Source organism: Dromiciops gliroides, chromosome 5 (assembly GCF_019393635.1).
Source record: "Dromiciops gliroides isolate mDroGli1 chromosome 5, mDroGli1.pri, whole genome shotgun sequence".
NCBI lineage: Eukaryota > Metazoa > Chordata > Mammalia > Microbiotheria > Microbiotheriidae > Dromiciops > Dromiciops gliroides.
In genome coordinates, this window is record NC_057865.1 from 49,149,713 (window position 1) to 49,173,571 (window position 23,859).

A 23,859-nucleotide genomic window follows, 5' to 3' on the forward strand; every position below is an offset into this window, starting at 1 on the left:
GAAATCCCCAAATCATATACCCAACAGACAGTCAACCAGGCTTTTATTGAAGACTTTCATGGAAGGAGAACAACATGGTATGAATAGAAAAGACAAAAAACAAACCAATATATCCCGCCCAATCAGAAGGCAAAGATTCTATCTATGACATGGATACAATCTTCATAAGAAAGAGGTCGAAAAAATTTGGCTTCTTCCCTGTTGGAAATTTCCAACGTTTACTTTTCCCTATAATTCTCTACTTTCTTGTTCAAAATAATATCTTTTTAGGGGCAGCTAGGTGGCGCAGTGGAGCACCGGCCCTGGATTCAGGAGGACCTGAGTTCAAATCTGCCCTCAGACACTGAACACTTACTAGCTGTGGGACCCTGGGCAAGTCACTTAACCCCAATTGCCTCACCAAAAAAAAAAAAAATCTTTTTTAAAAGGCTGTGTTTAATTCCTCTCCCGATGAGGCATTTTAAGTCCCTGCTTCCCCAGACAAGGGAGTCTAGGCTCTAAATGGTATGTTTTCAAATTGTGTTAAATATTAAAAAAGTATTAAAACTGCAAAAGACATGGAATTATACTCAAGAAAACAATTATGTCTGTTACAAAGTGTGCTCTAAACTCACCTGTGTTTCTGTGGATCATCATTGTGTTCACTATAGTATGTGCTAGAAGACTTGACCTATTTCAATCTCTGATGAGAAAGAAATGAGATAATGATTTATGGCAGGGATTAGAAGTGACCCAGACCATATGGAATAAATCCAAGACAGTATGGGGGGTGGCTAGGAGGTTCTGATAAATGTGAAGGAGAAATGAAATATGGACACCTAATAGGACAGTAACAAAAAGTTATTGATAACAAATAATGCCAACCACAACTCTTCATGAATTATGGAAAGCAATGCCTTCCACAAAGGAGTCACTTAATAAATGCTTGTTAAACTGAACTGAAAACCAATTAGGAAAAGAGAATTGACATTTCTTCTGCCAATTAAGGCAAGGGGATAGCTCATGACACAACATGGATCATGAGGCACCTTATACTCATTCTCTTTTTAATTTTGTTCATGCTTTATTTAGTGTTCTCTCTCAGGCTGCTTTGAAACAAACAAAAACCAGCTCTATCTTTTGGTTAAATTAAGTGCATAATTAAAAGTCCAATATACTGAACACCAGGCCTATAACAGCAAAGGCCTGATGTGCATCTCTTGTTGCCTTAAGTTATAAGGGTACCTAGAATTCAACATGACCCAAAAAGATCACATCCTCTCCCTAAATGAGGCATTTTTTACCTCAGATCCATAAACGTGTCTTTTTTTAATGGTGATAACTACATTTCAATATAATTAGTTTCCTTTGTAATCCTATATATTTCATTTTATACATTTAAAAGAAAATTTCAAGAAAGGATTCATCAATATCACCTGAATTCTAAAGGAGTCCATGATGGAAAAAATAAACAAGTTTAAGAACTCCTGCACTACAAACATGCCTGTTCCTACTGAGACACCAAAATTGCTTCAATCGTCCTTGGGGTCATCCTCTCCATCAGTCCCCATATTCAATCAGTTGCCAATTCTTGTCAAGTCTCATAGCAGCAGTTAACATGTAGAGAGTACCTACCATGTGCCAGGCATTGTGTTTAGTGCTCTACGAATACCATCTTATTTGTTCCTCACAATAATCATCACAGGTAGGTGCTATTATTATCCTGATTTTATAGATGAGGAAACTAACTAAGACTATAAGTGACTCAGTGTCACAGAGTCACAGAGCTAGTGAGTGTCTGAGGTTGAGTTTGAACTTGGGTCTTCCTGAGTACTGTTATCTATAATGGACCAAGCTGCCTCACACAGAGTGTAGCACCACAAAGTCTAGCCATCACTTCTGGGTCCAACTCACTATCGTCTGCAAATCCTGTCCTAGGTACATGTACCGATCTCATTGCTCAATAGACTGTCCATCCAATGGCAAGTCCTAAAATGAACGCAACATTTTTCACACTAGCAATTAACAAGCTAAAACAGAAATATACCAATAGGCAGAATATCCCAGTAGAGAAGCAATGGGCTTTAATCAAGAGATCTGTGCTTGAATTCTACATCTACAACTTACAGACTGGGGCATTAAACTCTATTGAGTCTTCACATACTTATTGATAAAGTGGGGATTTTATATATATATATATATATATATATATATATATATATATATATATATATATATATATATATATATATACACACACACACACACATATACACACACATACATGTATACACATGTATACATACATACATACATACATACATACATACATATACACACACATTAGCCACTTCACAGATCAATTGCATGGAAAGTGATTCACATAGTACTAAATATAGTACATGTGCATACAATATCTGTTTTTTCAGTCTAGTAACTCTTCCCCCCCAAAAAAGGAATTCAGGTTAGTTCAGCAAGATGTATTCCCAGCAACTGGGGTCACTGGGACCACAATTTTCTTATATACATTAAATGCTTCCAAACTACCCATCTGATACTCAATTTCTGCTAGAGATCCATGTTGAGCTTACAGGGCATCTCAAGGATCTATATCAGGGTTTTTGTGTTCTTTTGATGTTGTTTTGTTTGAAAATCACAATAGCATCCCTCTTGTCTTCTGGCACCAATTCTGTTCTCAGTGATTCCAGTAATTACAAGAAGTGACTCTGCAATTCTATCTGCCAGTACTTTCAGTGTTGTGGAATATAATTTCTTGGGTCCTAGAATTTGATGAGGATGGTAACTTTACATAGACTTTCTGAATGTTTTGACCTATATCTTTGACTTCCTCATACATGATGGAAAACACAGAAGCAAAGCTGAGTAACTGCGCTTTGTCTCCAGTTAACACTTCAGCATCTCTCCCAAGCAGCCGGTCTAGTTCTTATTACTCAGAAAATATCTATACAGCTTTCATCTGAAAACTTGAAATCTCTTCAGATATGTGAGCTTCTATTTGACTGAAGGGAATACAATGGTCTCTCTGAATGCCTTCAGGAACAACACTGCCTTATTTCTACCAGAATGGCAGGGAAACATTCACCAATTTTAGCGTGGACTTTTCACCAAGAACCCATACATCTTAGGAGGCAGTTAAGTCGCATAGTGGATAGAGAATTGTCCTCAAAGTCAGGAAGAAATGAGTTCCAATCCTGATTCAGACACCTACTACTTCTGGACTTAGGCAAGCTATATTAACCTCTCTCAGGCTCTGTTACCCCATCAAGAAAAACTAGAAGATAGTAAGAGCAGCTATTTCACAGGGCTATTGTGAGGATAAAATGAGTTCATATATGTAAAATATCTTACAAACCTTAAATTGGTATATAAATGTTGTCCATTATTATTCTACTCGTCTTGTGTTCCTCAGCATTCCTGATGCATGGTAAACTTTTAATAAATGTGTCATCAATGATTTATGAGGCTAGCCAACTAGAATTTCTATGAGTAGCAAGTCACTCCTGGATCACCTTCTTCACTAATCCCTTATCCTTGTCTTATTTGTAAGAGCCAAGAGCATTTGGGATATCGTATGTGTGCCCAGGCAAAGCCTTAATTGTCTCTGGTCTTCCTCTCTACTTTGAAAGATAAAGGTCAAAGTTAGAGAAATGTACAGAAGCAAAGAGGTCTTAAAGGATTTAGAAAGTTAATTCAGTTCTTATGTTCATTAAGCACCAATTATGTTTTATACCTCTACTAACATCTAACTCTAATGCCTCATCTTGGTGTAGAGTAGGTCCCTAACAACAACAGCAACAGCAACTAATATTTATGTAACACTCACTGTGGAGCAGGCACTTGACAAATATTCTCTCACTTGATCTTCACAACAACCTTGGGGGGTGCTATATTTATCCCCATTTTACAAAGGAAGAAACTGAGGCAAACAGAGGTCAAGTGATTTGCCTAGGGTCACACAGCTAGCCTTCCTGGCTTCAGACTTCACCACTTAGTTGCCCCTAAGTGGTAAAAGACTATGCCATCAGAGTATAAGTTCTACAAAGTTCTAACAAGACGAAAAGCCCTCAGCTACGGCCAACTGACCACTTATCTGGCCTCAAAGGAGGCATTCTCAATGGCACAACAGATAGAGTACCTGGAAGACCTGAGTTCAAATCTGGATTCAAACACCTACTAGTTGTGTGACACTAGGTAAGTCATTTAACCTTTGCCTACCTCAGTTTTCTCATTTGTAAAAATGGGAATAATAATAACACCTATTTCCTACAGTTGTCAGGACAAAATGAGATATTTGTAAAATACTCAGTAAACTTTAAAAGAGATACATGAATGCCTCAACATTATTATCTATTATCAAAAGACCAATCTAACCAAATTGAGAAAGGGCCATCCAACTGGGGTCCACAAAGGGCTATCAGGTAATGAAATTTTCTAGACTATAGTAATTCAGGAAGCAGTCTATAAAGACACGGAGGAGTTGTCATTGGAAGCAGCACCGGTTTAATCAAGAATCTTTGAGGCATCGGGGATATTTGCACCATCCCAGAATCTGGGAATACCAAGATGCAGTTAAGATACCATTCCTGTCCTCAAGGAACATCTGATCTAATATGAAAGGTCAGGGGAAAGAGAAGCTTAGTCTTTAGATCACAGACATATGCAGACAGATAATTATATTAGAAAAAAGAACATGCTCATTATCTAGAAGAAGTCTAAAGTGTTAGGATAAAACTGAAAAGAGAGGGAATCTCATTCAATTGGGGGAAATCAGGAAAAGTTTAGGCTTAGTTGGGCCTTAAAAAAAGGGAAGGCTTCAATACCATTACCTGGGAGAGAATCACACTAATCCTATGTGCTCAAACACTGAGACGATGGCAGAAATAATCATAAATTTATGATCCCCCTATTTTAGCTTCCTGTACTTCTCACAGTTCTTCATGCACAACTATGGAGCACAATTAACACATTTGGTGATATGCATATTGCAAGAGTCTTCATGTACAAAGATATATCTCTGGTAATTGGAAGGGGTACTGGTTGTTGTTTTTAAATCATGCCATGTGTTAGCCTGGGAGATTTCTCCCATTAACAGCATGGCTGAGAGAAGAAACAAATTGAATATTCCTTCCCTGAAAAATCATGATGTGAATTATAAATTTATTCTGGTGTGCCTAATTATTAAAACCTAATGAAAAGTGCTACCAAACATGCTGAGCTCTCTTGTCATTATAGTAAGGGTTTAGTTCAAGAACATATCTTTACATAATCATATTTCCTACATTACTAATGTTCTTATTTGTTCTTATGGAAAATATTTAAATTTCTAAACATTTATCCTACTGAATCATGTAATGTGCATCTATTTGCCATTTATTAAAAAATAAGTGCTTAAATAAATAACATTTGGATTCAACAGTGAAGGAAGGAAGGAATGAAGGAAAGAAAGAAGTACATAATGTTAAGATTAAGTAGATTTGAAACTGTGTTAAGAGTTCTCCAATTCACTGTATGCTGAGGGTAGAATAATCTGAGGTATCCTCTCTATTTCTACTTCAGATTATAAATAGAGAGCAATATGTTTATATGTGCACACACACATACACGTGTGTATGTGTGTGTGTGTATTTGGGAAAACGTTAGGTCTCCATTTCAGACTAATATAAAAGAAGTCTCTGATGGAGCTCTCTATTAAATTCATTTCAACTCAAACAGTACTTATTAAGCACCAGTATCCCCAGTGATTAGCAAAACCTAGGTATATGTACGTGCTTAATAAATGCTTTCTTTCATTTATTCACTCATTGATAACATTAAATTTTAACACTGCAGGGCAATATTCCAGACACTACAGGAGAGAGATACCAAAAATGTGATCAAGTTCCTGCCCTCATGAAGCTTACAATCTATGGTGAAAGATAGCTGAGTGTAGAGATTGCTGTATCTGCTAACATGTTCCAGGTACTCTCTACCACCTTGCCTCAATAAAGCACTCAGATTTACTGTGAGGAGGACTAAGCAAATTGAAGTTGTACCACTCCTTTTTTGCAGAACCCCACAGGGGAAGAATACAGGTACAGAGTGTTGCATACTGTGTCAGCTGGATTTGCTTAAGCTTTTTATTTTTCCTACAATGGAAGTTTCCATTTTATGAGCATGGATAGTATGTCCAGAAATCTCAGTATCAGAAAAAAAAAGAAAACAAAGAAATGTTTAAGTAAAAAAAAATTATACTGTATTTCTAGAAGCTTGGAATTGAACTCAAGATTCATCTAAACTATTTTTATCAGTAGTTGATTTCTTCACTGAATCATCATTTTGCTCATGACCACCAAGTCTTTCAGATTTCTAGCTGTTCATCACTTATGTAATTACTCTGGCTTGCAGAATTTTTTAGAAACAAATCCTATGATAATCATTAGTGTAAATAAGGCAGTCATCAAGCTAGAGTATTTTCTTCTAAACAAAGAAAAGCAATACTTTGACATTTGTCCATGGAATGAGCTGTTAGGTAACTCAAGTTCCACATGTACAATGTGAGGCTAACGAAAAGGTCCTTTAGAACATTGCCCTTTCTGTCGATATCAAGTACTTGTCTCACCCCTCTTTCTAAATTTTAACAAAAGGGGTGAACTGATTCAATAACAATCTGAGAAAGATACATTTCAGATTGTGATGCTGTTGGACATGCTCACTTGTGTACATGTCATATCTCCTGCAGACTATAAGCTTTTTGAGGGCAAAGACTGTTCCATTCTTGTCTTTGAATCTACAAGAACCTGATGGCTATGTAATAAATGTTTTCTAAACTGAAATGCTTCAAAAATATGATATTTTTCTGGTTTAGTTAGCACCATATCCAAGTAAAATTAAATGGAAAGACCATTTTATTATATAAAGAATTTAAATGTATTTCTTTAAAGATAGGTTTTTATGCCCAGAAGGCTATAAAACCATGCATACCCAGGAATACCACTACTATGTCTGTATCCCAAAGAAATAAAAAAGGCAGGGAGGAGGGCCTATTTATAGAAAAATATTTATAGCAGCTCTTTCTGTGGAGCAAAGAATTGGAAATTGAGGGGATGTCCATCAATTGGGGAATGGCTGAACAAGTTGTGATATATGATTGTAATGGAATATTATTGTTTTATAAGAAATGAGGAGCAGGATGGTTTCAGAAAAACCTGGAAAAGCTTACATGAACTGATGCAAAGTGAAGTGAGAAGAACCAAGGAAACACAATATTATTGTATACAATAAATAACAGCAATATTGTACAATAATTGTGAATGATTTAGCTATTCTCAGCAATGTAATGAACCAAGACAATTCCAAAGGTCTCATGATGAAAAATGCTATCCATCTCCAGAAAATAAACTGATGGAGTATGAATGCTGATCAAAGGATTATTTTTCACTTCATTATTTTCTTTTGATCTGTTTCTTCTTTTACAACATGACTAATATGGAAATATGTTTTGCATGATTGCACATATATAGCCTACATCAAATTGCATCGGGAGGCAACATTTTTAAAAAAACAACAACGGGGGGCAGCTAGGTGGCACAGTGGATAGAGCACCAGCCCTGGAGTCAGGAGTACCTGAGTTCAAATCTGGCCTCAGACACTTAACACTTACTAGCCGTGTGACCCTGGGCAAGTCACTTAACCCTAATTGCCTCACTAAAACAAACAAACAAAAACAACAACGAATGCTTCAAGTTGTTTTACATGGGAAAAACAATATTAATTTTAAAAAGAAACAATAAATATATTATTTTACTCTGTGATTAAGCTAGTGGTCATTAGAAAACCTATAAAATTTCCCAAATTCAAGATAACCAACTCTCTCCTATTCACAGATTTGTTCAAGTTGTCAAAAAAAATCTTACTGGAGTTTTAAGCTTAATAAAACTTAAACTTCACTAAGACTCATAGGATACTCTAAAAAAGCATTTTCTTTAAAAACAAATTCCAAAATACTATTTAAGTAGTCTGGCAGTCTCCAACCTAGAATCAAGTGATGGTCTAATTATTAGTAAGGTTTGTTTTTGTTTTGGGAAGAGGTAGTGAGTGGTGAAAGACTTTAAAATACATTTCCCCACAGAAGCAATGTTACAAAATAGGGATTGGATTTCCAAGTCAGTCCACAAAAGCCTATTTAACCCATAAAATGGTTCAACATGATGTTGACATTGAGTATTTGAGCTCTAGGAACTAGAAGCAGGAAGACTTAGAGTGCATGAGAAAAGGAAATGCTAAAGGAATGAAAATGGAGTTGCTTCTGCCCATCCTGGGCATAGCTTCTTCCCACTTGCCCTCCTTCCCTGGTCCCAAATCACAGTTAGGTACCTAGATGAAAGTTTTCTGATTAAAACCTAAACTCTAAGTCCCATAGTTCCCAGAGGTGTTCATATTTCTTAAAAAGGATACTTACTAACCTGAATAAACCTCAAATTTGTTAAATTTTAGGCGCTAGGATAGGAGAGGGGTGGAATTAGGCAGAACAAGAAAAGATAACACTTAGGTCATTAGTTTTAAAATGAATTTTTCAAAAAAAATATTTGAAGGATGAAGCCTCATGCATTTTTAAATGTTATAAATATTTTTTATTTATAGTTTTGGGGTTTAATTTTTATCCCTCTTTCCCTCCCTCCCCTTGCCCTTCCCTGAGGCAGCAAACAATCAGGTATGGGTTATACATGTATGATTATGTAAAACATTACCATATTTGTCATTTTGTACAAGAAAACTTGATTAAAAGAAAAAAATGAATTAAAGTGAAAAATAGCATGCTTCAGTCTGTTCCATCAATATCAGTTCTTTCTTTGGAGGTTTTGGAGGTATGTTTCATCAATAATCCTTTCGGATTGTCTTGGATCATTGTATTATTGAGAATAGTCAAGTCATTCACAGTTCTTCATCAAATAACATTGCTGGGGCAGCTAGGTGGCACAGTGGATAAAGCACCAGCTCTGGATTCAGGAGGACATGAGTTCAAATCTGGCCTCAGACACTTGACACTTAGTAGCTGTGTGACCCTGGGCAAGTCACTTAACACCCATTTCCCCACAAATAATAATAATAATAATGCTGTTTCTGTGTACAATGTTCTCTTGGTTCTGCTCACTTCACTATATATCATTTCATACATCTTTTCAGTCCTTTCTGAAATCATCCTGCTTGTCATTTCTTATAGCAAAACAATATTTCATCACCATCATATGCCACAGTTTGTTTAGCCATTCCCCAATTGATGGGCATTCCTTTGATTTCCAATTCTTAGCCACCACAAAAAGAGCTGCTAGAAATATTCTTGTACAAATTGGTCTTTTTCTCTTTTGGGAGATATCTTTGGGATACAAACCTAGCAGTGGTATTGCTGGATCAAAGGGTATGCATAGTTCTATAGGTTTTTGGGCATAGTTCCAAATTGCTCTCTAGAATGGTTGGATCTTTTCACAACTCCACCAACAGTAAATTAGCATCCCAGTTTTCCCACATGCCCTCCAAAATCCAATATTTTCCATTTTTGTTATATTTGCCACTCTCATAGGTGTGAGGTGATACCTCCGAGTTGTTTTAATTTGCATTTCTCTGATCAATAGTGATCTAGAGCATTTTTCATATGATTATAGATAGCTTTGATTTCTTCGTCTTAAAACTGCCTGTTTATATCCTTTGACCATTTATCAACTGGGGAATGACTTGTATTTTTATAAATTTGACTTAGTTCTCTATATATTAGTCTCAAGCATTTTTAAGTTCATTTGCAAAAACCAAAACCCAAATGCCCATTTTAGGATTTGGTCTATATTTTCTTTTAATTAAATAATCAAATTTGGAAGTGAATATACATAGGGAAAAATTATTTTAAATCTTCTAGCTCTTCTCTATGAAACATTATGGCACTGTATCCAAATGTATTACAAAAAGACTAGATTTGCTTGAAATGTATATGAAGGAAAAGTATCATCTGTTTGAAAAAATAGGTTATTGGGAATTTCTGATGCCAGATCAGTTTAATGTGTTATTGTCACTGGAATCATCAATTAAATGAAAGAAATTATATTTTCATTGATGTGTGAATCTATTCCCATTCTGGAGAACAAGTTGTAAATGCATATACTCCTCACTTGCTAGTCTGGTAGCCACATTATCATATTATTCAAATGTATCATTTATATGTAAATAGACAAGATGAATGTCTTTTCCATATGACAAACCGTTGCCAAATGACAGACACGCACATTATCCAGATAAACCATGTTACAAATATTCATTCTATTGCATATTTTTAGGTAAACTGAAAAACTATTTTGCTTTTAAGAAAAAGTAGTAGGCGTGAGTAAAATGCCAGGTCTCAAAAGCATTCACAATAACAACAGCTATTCATGTAAAGTAAAACCTCCACTGAAGTCACTTGTATCTTCAAAATTACATGCTCTCAAATCCATCTGTAAGGAAGGGGATGTTAATTATCATGGTTACATTGCATGATTCCACAGCTAAATGCTGAAGTACTTCTACACAAATGCCATATGTTTGTCTACAGAAAATGTAGAAAGATTAATTAAGAGTTCAAGTCTACATCTTTGGGAAGTAATACTCCTGAACAAAATAAGTTCATTGCATTGTATACTACACACATTGGAAATCTTAATTAGCAGCTGAAATACCAAGTCAGGAAAAAATTCATGAAGTCTAAATTTTAAGTACCAACCTTTCCTCTTTTGCATTGCTTCCTAATCAAAGAAGCAACTGCTACCTCCTAGAAAGGAAGAGTGCTTTTTATGTATTTCTTTGGTGTTACTGCCATATGAAACTTTATCTTCCATCTCCATGCCATTTCAATGATTCTCCATACCTTAAATACTCTCCCTCCTCTCTCTCTCTCCCTCCCTCCCCCCCCCTCTCTCTCTCTCTGTGTGAGAGACAGACAGACAGAAAGAGAAAGTTTCCCTATAAGATCTTTATTATTCAAGTATTTAATGTAGGACCTACAAAGCCTGAAATTACCAACTATGTTAAAACACACATCCCTTTGTTAACAACAACCTTGGAAAGGAAGCCTGTGTTGCTATATGAATGTCCTTCAATGTTTGGAGGCTGAATCTCTTTTACTTACCACATATTCAAACACAAGTGTCAATGTCTCCTTGGTGTGGATGATGTCATGAAGTAATACTATATTGGCATGCTTTAGTCCTTTTAACAGAGAGGCTGAAAAACCAAATGGATAAAAAAGACAAAATTACCTTAAAGAAAGCATGTGTAGAAAAGGTATAGACAATAACAAGTCCACATGTTTCATTCTCGTTTGCATCACCATAAGTCAGGAACAAACCAGAATTGAAGGAATTAGTGACTGAAAAATGTGATGTCTAGGAAAATCTCAGCATTAGTTCATAGGTCAGACAGACAGACAGAAAGATAGATGATGGAGGGAGGGATGAGTGGATGGGTGGATGGATGATAGATAGATAGACAGATGATATATATAAATATATATATATACATACAAATGTGCTAACAAGCAATATTTTCTACCAACCCTGTGATTTTACTGGTATAAGGACACTACATCTACCAAGGAAGACCAGCATCTCCTCTTCCATTCAAAGTTTTATAATAGGGTTCTTAATCAGTACACAAAAGGTCTATGTGTGAATAGATTCAGAAAGTCTGAAGTTGTATGGGAAAAGAAATATGTCTTTATATTCCGCAATATCTTACATCTAGTTTTTATTTAGAATATTATTCTTGGAAGGGTTCTGAAGACTGCAATAGGGGTCCATGGCAAAAAAAAAGAAGGCAAAGGGCCCCTGGCTTGGTATGGCATGCAGGGGCAGGGGGGCACATCAAATTGAACAATTTGCTCAAGGTCACCTAGACAGTATGGGACTTGGACCCATGTCCTCCTTCCCCCCCACAGACCAATTCACAAAGGCAAATCACCAGTAGCCAATTTAAATTCAAACATACACTTGCCAAGACATTTGTGGATTCAAGTGCTTACGGACCGATCAAATTTTTACCGAACCAAGTTAGAGTATATTTATCTGGTTCTTTGTAAAAACATCAGAACTGCGAAATATGGAGCAAAATGCATAAAGGAGAGGAAGAACTTGGACATATAAATTCTGAAAGTACATTTGATATATTCTTATAGTGATCATTAATTTGAAGAATATTTTTAAAAAGTATTAATGCTCTTTTTATTAACACTTTTCAATGACCCTCTTCATCCTATCCCCTGCAATACAACTCTCCCTTCTAACAAATACATACAACCAAATAAAAAAACCCCAACACATTGCCCATGCCTGAAATATAAATATAAATATACCCATACACACATGGACATATCCACATGTATATGTATATACATATGTGTACATATGCATACATGAATGTATGCATGTGTTTGTATGTCTCATTCTATTATCTACAGTTCACCATCCTCTGCCAAGGTACTTCCCCTTCAGTCCTTTAAAGTGCCAATTGGTCACTACATAAATCACTGGCCTGAAGTCTTTCAATCTTGTTTTCTTTGATATTATTGTAGTTACTGTGCAAATTATTGTCTTTGTTCTGTTTGTTTCCCTTTGAATCAGTTCATTCAAGTCTTCCCTAGTTTCAATTCTTCAAAGATAAATTCTTGCAAATCAATACTTCTCCATAATGTTCAAATATCAGGCTTTTCAGATATTCCTCAATTAATGGGGACCCACTTCCCTTCCAATTCTTTGCTTCTACAAAAAGTGCTATTATAAAAAAAAAGCCCCTTCTTCATGTCACCAGTCTCCTTAAAAGGCAATAGTAGACCAGAAGAGAAAACCAAACAGAATTCCTCCCATCTTCCATAGCATCAATCATTTCAAGAGTAAAACAAAGAGCTGCTTCTGGTTACAACATTGATTTTGGTGAGGCTGCTCATCTTCAGGTTTTTAACAGAAAGCATCAGGGGAGTAAAAGAAACAAGCCCATCTCTGGAGTCTGTCTAGGATGTATACACCACTGAGGATCCTGGTAAGGTATTCAGTGGTAACAAAAACCACACAGCTTTGAGCAGCAGTTCACCTACAATCTCTTAAATTCCAAGGAAAAGAAAAAAATTAGATCAACCAATCTCTCACAATTTTGAGATCATTTCCAAAATGAAAGTGCTACATGCATGGCTAAATGGTCATTGTACTGAAACCAAGGTTTCCTAGTCAATTCCAATCTAGATGAGTTAGTTTATCCTGTTCTACAGACTACATGCTTAATCATAAGAAAGTGTCTCTCAGAAAAACAGCTTTGGTCACAAAGAAGACTAGGAGAGACTAGGGATCTCAAAGCAGAATCTGTCACCACCTGGAAGCCATTCAAAAGAAGTTTCCTTCTAAAAAAGAAGGCAATGTTGTGTACTGAAAGGAGTCCCAGATATGAAGTCCTAATTCTGTCATTTATTATTCTTTGGGTAATTAAGTTAACCTCTTTGGGCCTTTGTTTCTTCATCTGTAAAATGATGTGGTTGGACCAGAGAAGCACTAAGGTTCTTTATAAATATACGCATTCTATGATTCTCCACATTAGAAGCATTATTCCCAAATATAAAAAGCGAGGGGGGGGGGAATCAATAAAACCCAATGGAGGATCTAAAATTCCAATGTAAAAGTTGGATTACTGAAGCTCTAAAAAGATCATCAGTTCTTAGAAGCTTAAGATATTTTATATAATTTAATATATACTTCTATAAATATAATTATAAACATATAAAATATAACTATGTAATTATAATACAATTTTATACTCAACTAAAATGTTTTCACGAAAGCAATTACATGTGTGTTTCAAACAAGGACTATAGCTTAAAACAGATGTTGAGAAAATGCTGCAAAAATCAGAGTAATACAATGAAATAAAAACATATGACACCCTAAAGGAAAGAAAGATTCTCAGTGTCAGCTTAATTCACTTAGCACTGCTCATTCCTATAATTATTCAGTCTTGTTTCCTTTCATTATTAAAGGAATTCATAGCCCTTCAACAAGGAGAGAGAGTTACAAGCAGCCAAGGGCTCCTCAGACAACAGCTGCAGATGGTAATGAGGGGACAAAATTCAAAGGTGCCCTATAAAGAAAGGGCTGTCAGCGCTGCCAAGGTCTTTCCTGCATGGAGATCATCAGCATTCCTAACATCACTTATGAAAACTGTCTTTTTCCTAGAGGTTAAGATTTTTTTTCTTCCACAACTAGCTAAGGCCTTGAAAAATATCATCAGAACATCAATATCAATATCAACAGAATTAATAAAAGAAGGAAGTAGATTGACCTTTGAGGCCCTGGCCCAACTCTGCAAGCTTTGGATTCCGTAGTATAAGAGTAAATAAATAAAATGAGGTGTATCCCCATTCCGATGATACAAGTTTATATACACGATTTTTAAAAAATTTTAATTTTTTTGGTGAGGCAATTGGGGTTAAGTGACTTGCCTAGGGTCACACAGCTAGTAAGTGTTAAGTGTCTGGGGCTGGATTTGAACTCAGGTCCTATTGACTCCAGGGCCGGTGCTCTATCCACTGTGCCACCTAGCTGCCCCCGAGTTAGTAATCTTTCTCTTTCTTTCTTCCTTCCTTTCTTCCTTCCTTTCTTCCTTTCTTCCTTTCTTCCTTTCTTCCTTCCTTCCTTCCTTCCTTCCTTCCTTCCTTCCTTCCTTCCTTCCTTCCTTCCTTCCTTCCTTCCTTCCTTCCTTCCTTCCTTCCTTCCTTTCTTTCTTTCTTTCTTTCTTTTGGTGAGGCAATTGGGGTTAAGTGACTTGCCTAGGGTCACACAGCTAGTAAGTGTTAAGTGTCTGGGGCTGGATTTGAACTCAGGTCCTATTGACTCCAGGGCCGGTGCTCTATCCACTGTGCCACCTAGCTGCCCCCGAGTTAGTAATCTTTCTCTTTCTTTCTTCCTTCCTTTCTTCCTTCCTTCCTTCCTTCCTTCCTTTCTTCCTTTCTTCCTTTCTTCCTTTCTTCCTTTCTTCCTTTCTTCCTTTCTTCCTTTCTTCCTTTCTTCCTTCCTTCCTTCCTTCCTTCCTTCCTTCCTTCCTTCCTTCCTTCCTTTCTTTCTTTCTTTCTTTTGGTGAGGCAATTGGGGTTAAGTGACTTGCCCAGGGTCACACAGCTATTAAGTGTCAAGTGTCTAAGGCCAGATTTTAACTCAGGTCCTCCTGACTCCAGGGCCGGTGCTCTATCCACTGCGCCACCTAGCTGCCCCTATACTTTTTTTAATAGAACATTATTTGTGCTCAAGTCAGAAGTAGCAAAGCAGGTTATCTATCAGGCTAAATTTTGTATCCATGCCCATTTCCTACTGATTATGGTACTAAAGATCAGCCACCCTCAGGCTTCTTTATCACATGCTTCTTTTTTCCCATAATCAACTCTCTCCCCTCACCACTTATCTCTAGGGGTTTGTCTTCATAACCAACATCTCCCAAAGTACATAAAGACTAGCTTAGCCCGACTACTCCATTAAAATCGTTTTCTACCACCATTCATCTTAGAAGACAGAGGTTGGCATGGGGTGGGGTGGGATGGTGGATCTTTCCCACCAATAATAAAACAATTGACATATGCTAAGTACCAGACATTTCTCTTTTATTATACTGCTGCTGCTCAAGAAATGAAATGTCCAAGGCTATGATTTTTTTCCTAGACTCCTCAGTTAAACTATGTATATTTAACACAGGTTTTAGGTGTTGGAAGATATCACTGCACACATTTGCACACACAAATACACACATAGAGCCATATTTGGATCTGAAAGCATGCCCATTTCCTTTGAGATGAACAGAACGCATTCTTCCTCGGAAATGGATGAATCCACTAATTTAAAAGCTGACACCAGGAAAATGGCACTCAGGGGCAGAAACAGCCCAGAAAAATCTATCAACATCAGAGTATGTGACAGACCTGACTGACTTTGAAGCTGCCAAAGCAGCTGCCATTGGAGCTCAGTAAGGAGGGAGCCAGCTATCCCAGCTCCTGCTGATCTCAATGCAAGTTAGTCTCCAGTGGACTGCCAAGTCAGTCCAATGATTATCACTTAGAAGCATGTTTGCCTCTTCAAGACAAATACTGTCAAAATAATATTTAAAGCAATCATAACAGTATCAGATATGCACGCAAAAGTCAGTTTTGTTGTTTATACTGAATGCAAATTACGCAGTATTAATTTTCCAGCACTTTTGGACCTGCCATGAAATTTTAGGTAAACAGATGGTTGGCATTTTTAATTCATTTCCCTGGCGAGTTTTGAAAAGTTCTAATAGTACATGATGTAAGAGACTGGTAATTAGGGTTTGGGATCAATACTATTGCTTTGGCTTTCAGGCACTGATGTCAATCCAGTACAAAATCTCTTAGTAAAAATGAAAAACAAAACAAAACAAAACAAATAAATCCCAGGACGCTATTGGCAATAGGTAGCTGCAAAATGGACCTGCTTGCATCTGGTGCCTTTCCTCAGGCTGGTAGCCAAGCTGAAGGAACCATCTCCCCTTGGGAAGCCATCCTCAAATCATAATGGGAAGAAAAATGTGAAAACATTTCTGACTGGACATGGAAGAAACGAGTAACAATTACATGAACTCACACTCCACTTCCCATCTGCAGCTCTGCTTCTTTTGAACTCCATGAACACAATGCCCCTCCCATGATCAACTGATCGCCTAAAATTCCCCTATTATGCAGTTTAATTCAGTCTTGGGATACTCAACACGTCCCCAACTCCCTCAGCCTCCTCTCCCCTCTGATGGGATTCTATTATGATGCTATTCAGTTGTGTCCAACTCTTTGTGAGCCCATTTGGGGTTTTCTTGGGAAAAACACTGGAGTGTGGTTTATTATTTCCTTCTCAAGCACATTTTGCAGATGAGAAAACTGAGGCAAACAAAATTAAGTCATTTGCCCAGGCTCACACAACTATTACCTCTCTGAGGTCAAATCTGAACTCATGAAGATGAGCCTTCCTGATTGCAGGCTCTGCACTATATCCAATGCGCCAACTAACTTCCCTAGACAGCAGGGGGAGAGAGAGAGAGAGAGAGAGAGAGAGAGAGAGAGAGAGAGAGAGAGAGAGAGAGAGCGAGTGCGCACGTGCACTGAACTCTTTCCAAAGCCTTCCTTTATATTCCCCAGTGTTCTCTTCTATTCCCTCATCCCATTCCCAATTTTTTAGTTTCCTTTTGTGTAAAGCCTTATACCATTAGATTATAAGCTCCTCAAGGGCAGAGACCATCTTTCTTGGTCTTATTTGTATCTACAGAGTTTGGAACAATGCCTGATACATAGTAGGGTCTTAAAAAAAATTTACTGAATTTAATTAACAGAGCACCATACTTAATAAGCACTAGATAAATGCTTGTTTCTTGGCTACTCAATTGGTGCCTTAATGAACTTTACCCTTCTCCTCACCTCTCAATTCCACCACTATTATTTCCCTTATGCACCCCCTTCTCCACTTCTATTGCCATCCTTGAATCTTGTATTTCAAAATACTTTTCTACCAGTTCTTTCTACCTTTCTACCACTCTTGCCCCAATCCCATTACCATCCTACCCTCACGTTGCTGCTGGAATGAAGTTTCAGACCAATATATGTGGCCATGAATATCTAAAGCACTTCCTACTGCTTGTCAACTAAAATGAAAAATCATGTTTTTAAAGGTCCTGCAATAAAAAATACTCTACCTTTTCAGCTTTCTATGTTATTTTTCTCTACACCTGCTACCCCACAGTCAAACTGGCTCCTACATACAAACAACCTTTGCTCTTTCAACTCTATTCCTTTCTTCACACAGTTCTCTAGGTCAAGAATGTCCCTCTATCCTCCCTGACCCTTGCCAACTTGTGAATTAACACCTATCATTTAAAGCCCAATTCAAATGTTACTCCTTCAATAAATTCTCTGGATGATACTAATCTTTCTGCTTGGACTTCACCTAATTTTATTTTTTGTTAATGATTTACTTTGAAGATTAAATACCAGTACAACCAGTTAAATTTGCTTTACAACTATTTTCATTTAAGTACATGAATTTCTATTCATAAATGTCATAACAAAGTGTCAGTCACTCCTGACAAGTCTCTATCATTAGGCTGACACATGCATTTTGTTGCTCATCCATTCCTTCCCACTTAATTTCTTTTCTTTTCTTTTCTTTTCTTTTCTTTTTTTTTTGGTGAGGCATTTGCAGTTAAGTGACTTGCCCAGGGTCACACAGCTAGTAAGTGTCAAGTGTCTGAGGCTGGATTTGAACTCAGGTTCTCCTGACTCCAGAGCCGGTGCTCTATCCATTGTGCCACCTAGCTGCCCATACCACTTAATTTCTAAAGTGCTTTAGATCCATTATCTTATTTGATCTCATTGTACCACCTCACATTTATATAGTGACTTAGTGTTATTTTTTGTCTCTCCCTTCTACTGTCCCAGCAAATGAACAACCTATTTTTTTAAACTTCACAACAACAACAATGGAGAATCTAGCAAAACATATTTCTATATTGGCCATATCCAACTATACATGTTTCATTCTTGGTTTTAAATCCATTACTTCTCTGGCAGTTAAGAAGCTAGGTGGCACAATGGCTAGAATGCTGGGCCTGGAGTCAGGAAGACTCATCTTCATGAGTTCAAGTCCAGCTCAAACACTTATTAGATGTCTGTTCCAGGGCAAATCACTTAACCTGTTTGCCTTAGTTTCCTCATCTGTAAAATGAGCTACAGAAGGAAATGGCAAACCACTCCAGTATCTTTGCCAAAAAGAACCCAAATGGGGTAATGAAGAGTTGGACACAACTGAAATGACTGAACAACAACAACAATAAAGAATGAGGTGGAAAATATGATTCCATCTTTGGTCCTCTGAGTCCATGATTTATCGTTGCATTAACCAAAGTTCTAAAAGTTTTCCAAAATTTTACAACAATGTTATCACTGAGTAAATTTTTATCTTAATTTTGCTCACTTCACTCTGAATCAGATCATATGGGTCTTTTCAGGTTTCTCTTAAGATGTCTACTTTACCCACTTTTCATGGTACAATAATATTATACTGAGTACACGTACCACAATTTATTTAGCCATCCCTCAATACGCGGGTCGTCCCTTAGCTTCCAGTTTAAAGTTACCACAAAAAGAGAAGCTATAAGTATTTTTGTACACATGGGTCCTTTTCATCTTTCTTTAGTCTCTTTAGTGTATAGGCCTACTAGTCATATATTGTATAAAAGTGCATACCCTGACTAATTCACAGCACCTTTAACAAGTGCCTGTTTTCCAGCCATCCCTTCAACTGATATCATTTTCTTCTTTTGTCAACTTTGTCAATCAAACAGATATAAAGTAGAATCTCAGAGTAGCTTTATTTTGCATTTCTCTAATTAATTATTTGGAGCATGTTTTAATAGTATTATAGATAGTTTATGTTTCCTTCTTTGAAAACTGTCTATTCATATCCTTTGACTATCAACTGGAAAATGCATTTAATCCAAAAAGTTTGAATCAATTACTTACATATCTTGAATATAAGACCTTTACTAGAGAAACTTTCTGCAAAGATTTTCCCTTCACAATTACAAGCTTTTGTTTTATTTTCTGTGATCCTCCCATTGGCTAAGACTTCATTCTTCCCCAATCTATTCTTTGTTCCTCTCATTTACTTATGATGACATAGCTTATGCCTAAGTCATATGTCCATTTCTAGTTTATCTTGGTATATGGTGTGAGATATTGGTCTAAATACGATTTCTGTCAATCTGCCTTCCAATTTTCCATACACACACACACACACACACACATACACATATATAAATAGGTCAGATAGTAAGCCCTTATACCCCCCAGGAACTGGGACCTTTGGCTTTATCTAGCACTATGCTCTAATAACACTTCATTTTTTAATTCTAATATACTCATATTATTTTGTGTGTGTTTTTTGGGGGGTAGGGCAATAGAAGTTAAGTGACTTGCCCAGGGTCACATAGCTATTAAGTGTCAAGTGTCTGAGGCTGGATTTGAACTCAGGTCCTCCTGAATCCAAGGCTGGTGCTTTGTCCACTGCACCACCTAGCTGATCATCACATATTATTTTGTACAACAGTTGAACTGTGAGCTTCATGAGGGCAGACATTGTCTCATCTCAACTTTAATATCCTCTAATGTCAGTCACAGGGTTAGTGTTCAGAGGCTTCAGAAACGTTTGAATGAATGAATGAATGAATCTGCCTAGCAACTAAGTCAAGAAATACAGAGCACAGGATTGGGGCATCAAAAAGATCCAAGTTCACATCTTGCCTCAAACTCTTACTAGTTATGTGACCTTGAACAATTCATTTCAATTCTCTATCTGCTTCCTCGTTTGTAAACTGGGGATGATAATATTATTGCCTCACAAGCCTGCTTGTTATGAGGATCAAATGTGAGTATAGAGTCTTCTCCTTTGCCGACTTTAAAGCAAAGAACAAATGTTTGTTATTAATGTTATTATACTGGTAAGAAAACTGAGTCCCAGAGAGAAACAGATGGACAGACATGCCCAAGGTGATGTGGTTACTTAGTTATGGTGCCTAGGACATAACTCCAATAACTTGGCACAATCATGGCTCTAGAAAAATGCCAAGACCATACTCCAGTTATTCTTACCCAAGCGCTTCTGCTACTATTGGCAAAGCATGGGCATTCATGACCCTCTGCAAAAGAGGATGTACCTTACAATTGGGCAAGTTAGTAACCTGCTTTTTAATGTTTTCATCTTCTTCTTGCCTCTAATTTTTACAACACAGTCATGTGTACCACCTAGCCCCTTCTCTTGGGAGAACAAAGAAAAATAGTTAAGCCAAACCCACTTACATATGAACGTCCATCTCTCTCCTCAAAAGAGGAAGGTATGGTTCCAGGGGCCAAAACTGGTACCAAGAATGAGAGAGTCCAGCTTACTTCAGGGACCCCTTTCATTTACATTATTGTAGTTGTTGTGTTTGTTATTTTGGTTCTTATTCCTTTACTCTGCATCAAACAGTTCACTATCTACCCATATTTCTTATACTCGTTATTTCTTGTGGAATAAGCATATTTAGTGGATAGAGTGTGGGGCCTGGAGTCAGGAAGATGAGTCTTCCTGAGTTCAAATCTGGCTTCACACATTTACTAGCTTGTGCAACCTTGGGCAAGTAACTTAACCCTATGTGCCTTGGTTTCCTCATTTATAAGGAAATGGCAAACCATTCCGGTATCTTTGCCAAGAAAACCCTAGATGGGGTCAAATAGATTCTCACATGAATGAAACTACTCAACAACAACATTATATCCATGCATAAAATATTTGTTCAGTCATTACCCAATTGATGGATACCTAACCTCCTTTTAAAAAAGAGTACAAAGTTATTTATCTTCTTTATTTTTCCCCTTATTGGGGATCATTTTCATCAAAAAAAATTGGAAATTTCTCTAGTGGCAAAGAGAATGTAAACTGATTGAAGACCAGGGTTGTAATGTAATTTTTCTGTCTTCAGTATACTGATCAGAAAAGGCACATGATAAATGTTTCCAAAGGTGAATTGGCAAGTAATGAAATACATTTTTAAAATACATTTACCTATTTATTGGGGCTGCTAAAGGCCTACTGTACCATCTATGTATTCTCCAGAGGCCTGAGAGAGCAAGTCAAACATCATTCACTTGTCCCTCTTCTCAGTGTTCAGCTCAGTCTGACTATAATCATGGTCAGAATTAGAATATTTTAATTTATTTTTCCTACAGAGTAATATTATTGATTTTCTCAGAATCAAAAATCTGATGAGAAGAAAACCTTATGTCAGCATGTGGCATATTTCTGCATGTCATAGAAACCATTGCCATGCTTTTCCTTGCTCTTAGTTTTTAAAAAGAAGGAAAATAAAACCCTATAGGATGCCACAGAAATAGGTTGGAGTTTTTTTTTAATGGATCTGCAAGACATGGTAGAAATACTAGAAAACTATAATGCAACTAAAGCATCGTTATTTTTTATCACTGATCATTTTAGCCATTGTGTAATGACAGTGGAAGATTTTGCATATTTAAATTGTCATTTTCTTTCTAAAGTATCATTGAAGAAATTGATGACTAACAGAGTATAGAGTAGGGGAGACAGCCATAATATATATGAGTTTTGAAAGATGACCTAAAAATTGAATGTTATGTCAAAATAAAGTCACTATACTAACCATCTGAGCTAAATGAGACAGATGGGAACTGGACAATGTTCTCTAAGGTCCTTTCCAGCTGTAAATCTTACAATCTGGGAGGTGAAAACAGCCAAATCACATTATATATTTCCCCCAAAAAAAGCCCTGGAGCAGAGGACAGCAAGAAGACATGTCTGTGGTTACAAGAAAGCCAAAAGTATTCTGAAAGCAAGAACAGGTAAGAACAGAATCATATCCATAACAAAGATTTCTTTCAGGGACCCCAATAGGATCCATTAGATAAAATAAGATCATTTAGCATTTGATATCCCAGGGAATTTAAAAAAATATTTTCAAAGTACAAAATAATAGAAGTTAAGGAGTTGAAAAGAACCTCAGAGGTCATCTAATAAAAATAATAAGAGCTAGCAATTATTTAATTTTAATTAAGATTTGCAATGTGTATTTTATTAATTCATTTGATCCTAACAAGAACCCTGTGAGGTAGGTCCCCATTTCAATAGAGGAAAAAAACTAAGGCACAGAGAAGTTAAGCTAATTAATCAGGGTCACATAGCAAGTATTTGAGGTAGGATTTGAACTCATGTCTTCAGTGTTCTATCCACAGTTACCACCCAGTTACCCAAACTACAAATGAAAATGGATACCAAGCACAACATTCTCAACAAAGGGTGTTTTTAGCTTCTACCAAATAAAGTGTCTATGAGAAAGAAGCCACTACCTTCTGAGGTCAAGATGCTACCTGACAGCTTTAATGTAGGTGTTGGGTTTTGTTCTCTCATGTCAAGACCAAATCTGTTTTTCTGCGACTTCCACCCATTCTTTATGGTTTTGTCGGGAGAACAAATAGAAATATGTATAATCCCTCCCATATTTCAAATATGAGAGCTATAGTCCAAAGTGCAAACCTGGTCAGGAATAAAGAGAAGTCTTTTCTTTTTTGCTATATTCACCTAATTATAAATACTATATTGAAGTTTGCTTTTAGAAATTAATTTCTTCAAGACAGACCATGAGGAATAAGCAACTAAGAGCTGGATATTTCTTGGCATTTACAAAATGTTCCCTGTTTATTCAAAATATTTATATTGCCATCAGATCAGTAAGAAAGCTGATGTATTTTCTCCAGCAGAGAAAAAAGCCAAACCCATGGCTCCTACCTCAATGTGCCAATTTCTATGTAGAACCTAACAAACCACCCATTGTGATGGGCTAGGTAGGTCCTAGCTAGAGATCTGAGTGAGTCATCTGTAATATCTGTAGTATACAGCATTTCAGTTGCTATCCTGGGACAGGGACCCAAATCTCCTCACTTTAACCAAATCACAGCCCTAAGCTTTACAATGACAAAGGTTAAAGAAATAAAAAATGATCAGGTGATGGTTACAACTACCTGAAGGATCTGCTTACAAGAGGGTGACATTGGTCCTGTTCAGATCACAGGAAAAATGAAATCAGAATATCTTCCAACTACAATCTGTAGAAATGTATTGTTTCTTTGTCTGTTGTTGTTTTAGAGTTTCAGTTTTGTTGATTCTTTGGGAACCCATTTGTGGTTTTTTTGTTTTGTTTTGTTTTTCTGTGAGACAATTAGGGTTAAGTGACTTTACCAAAGTCACACAGCTGGTTAGTGTAAAG

General features: G+C 36.8%; 1 protein-coding gene across 4 annotated transcripts in view; it reads right to left on the bottom strand.

The window, feature by feature from the left end:
- CDK14 (cyclin dependent kinase 14) overlaps positions 1-23,859 on the bottom strand; it is a 673,880-nt gene that overhangs the window by 362,157 nt on the left and 287,864 nt on the right. For all 4 annotated transcript variants that reach the window (XM_043967180.1, XM_043967183.1, XM_043967181.1 and 1 more), the window contains one exon: positions 11,129-11,223. In XM_043967180.1, coding sequence (XP_043823115.1) covers positions 11,129-11,223 — 95 coding nt within the window. The remainder of the gene's footprint in view (positions 1-11,128; positions 11,224-23,859) is intronic.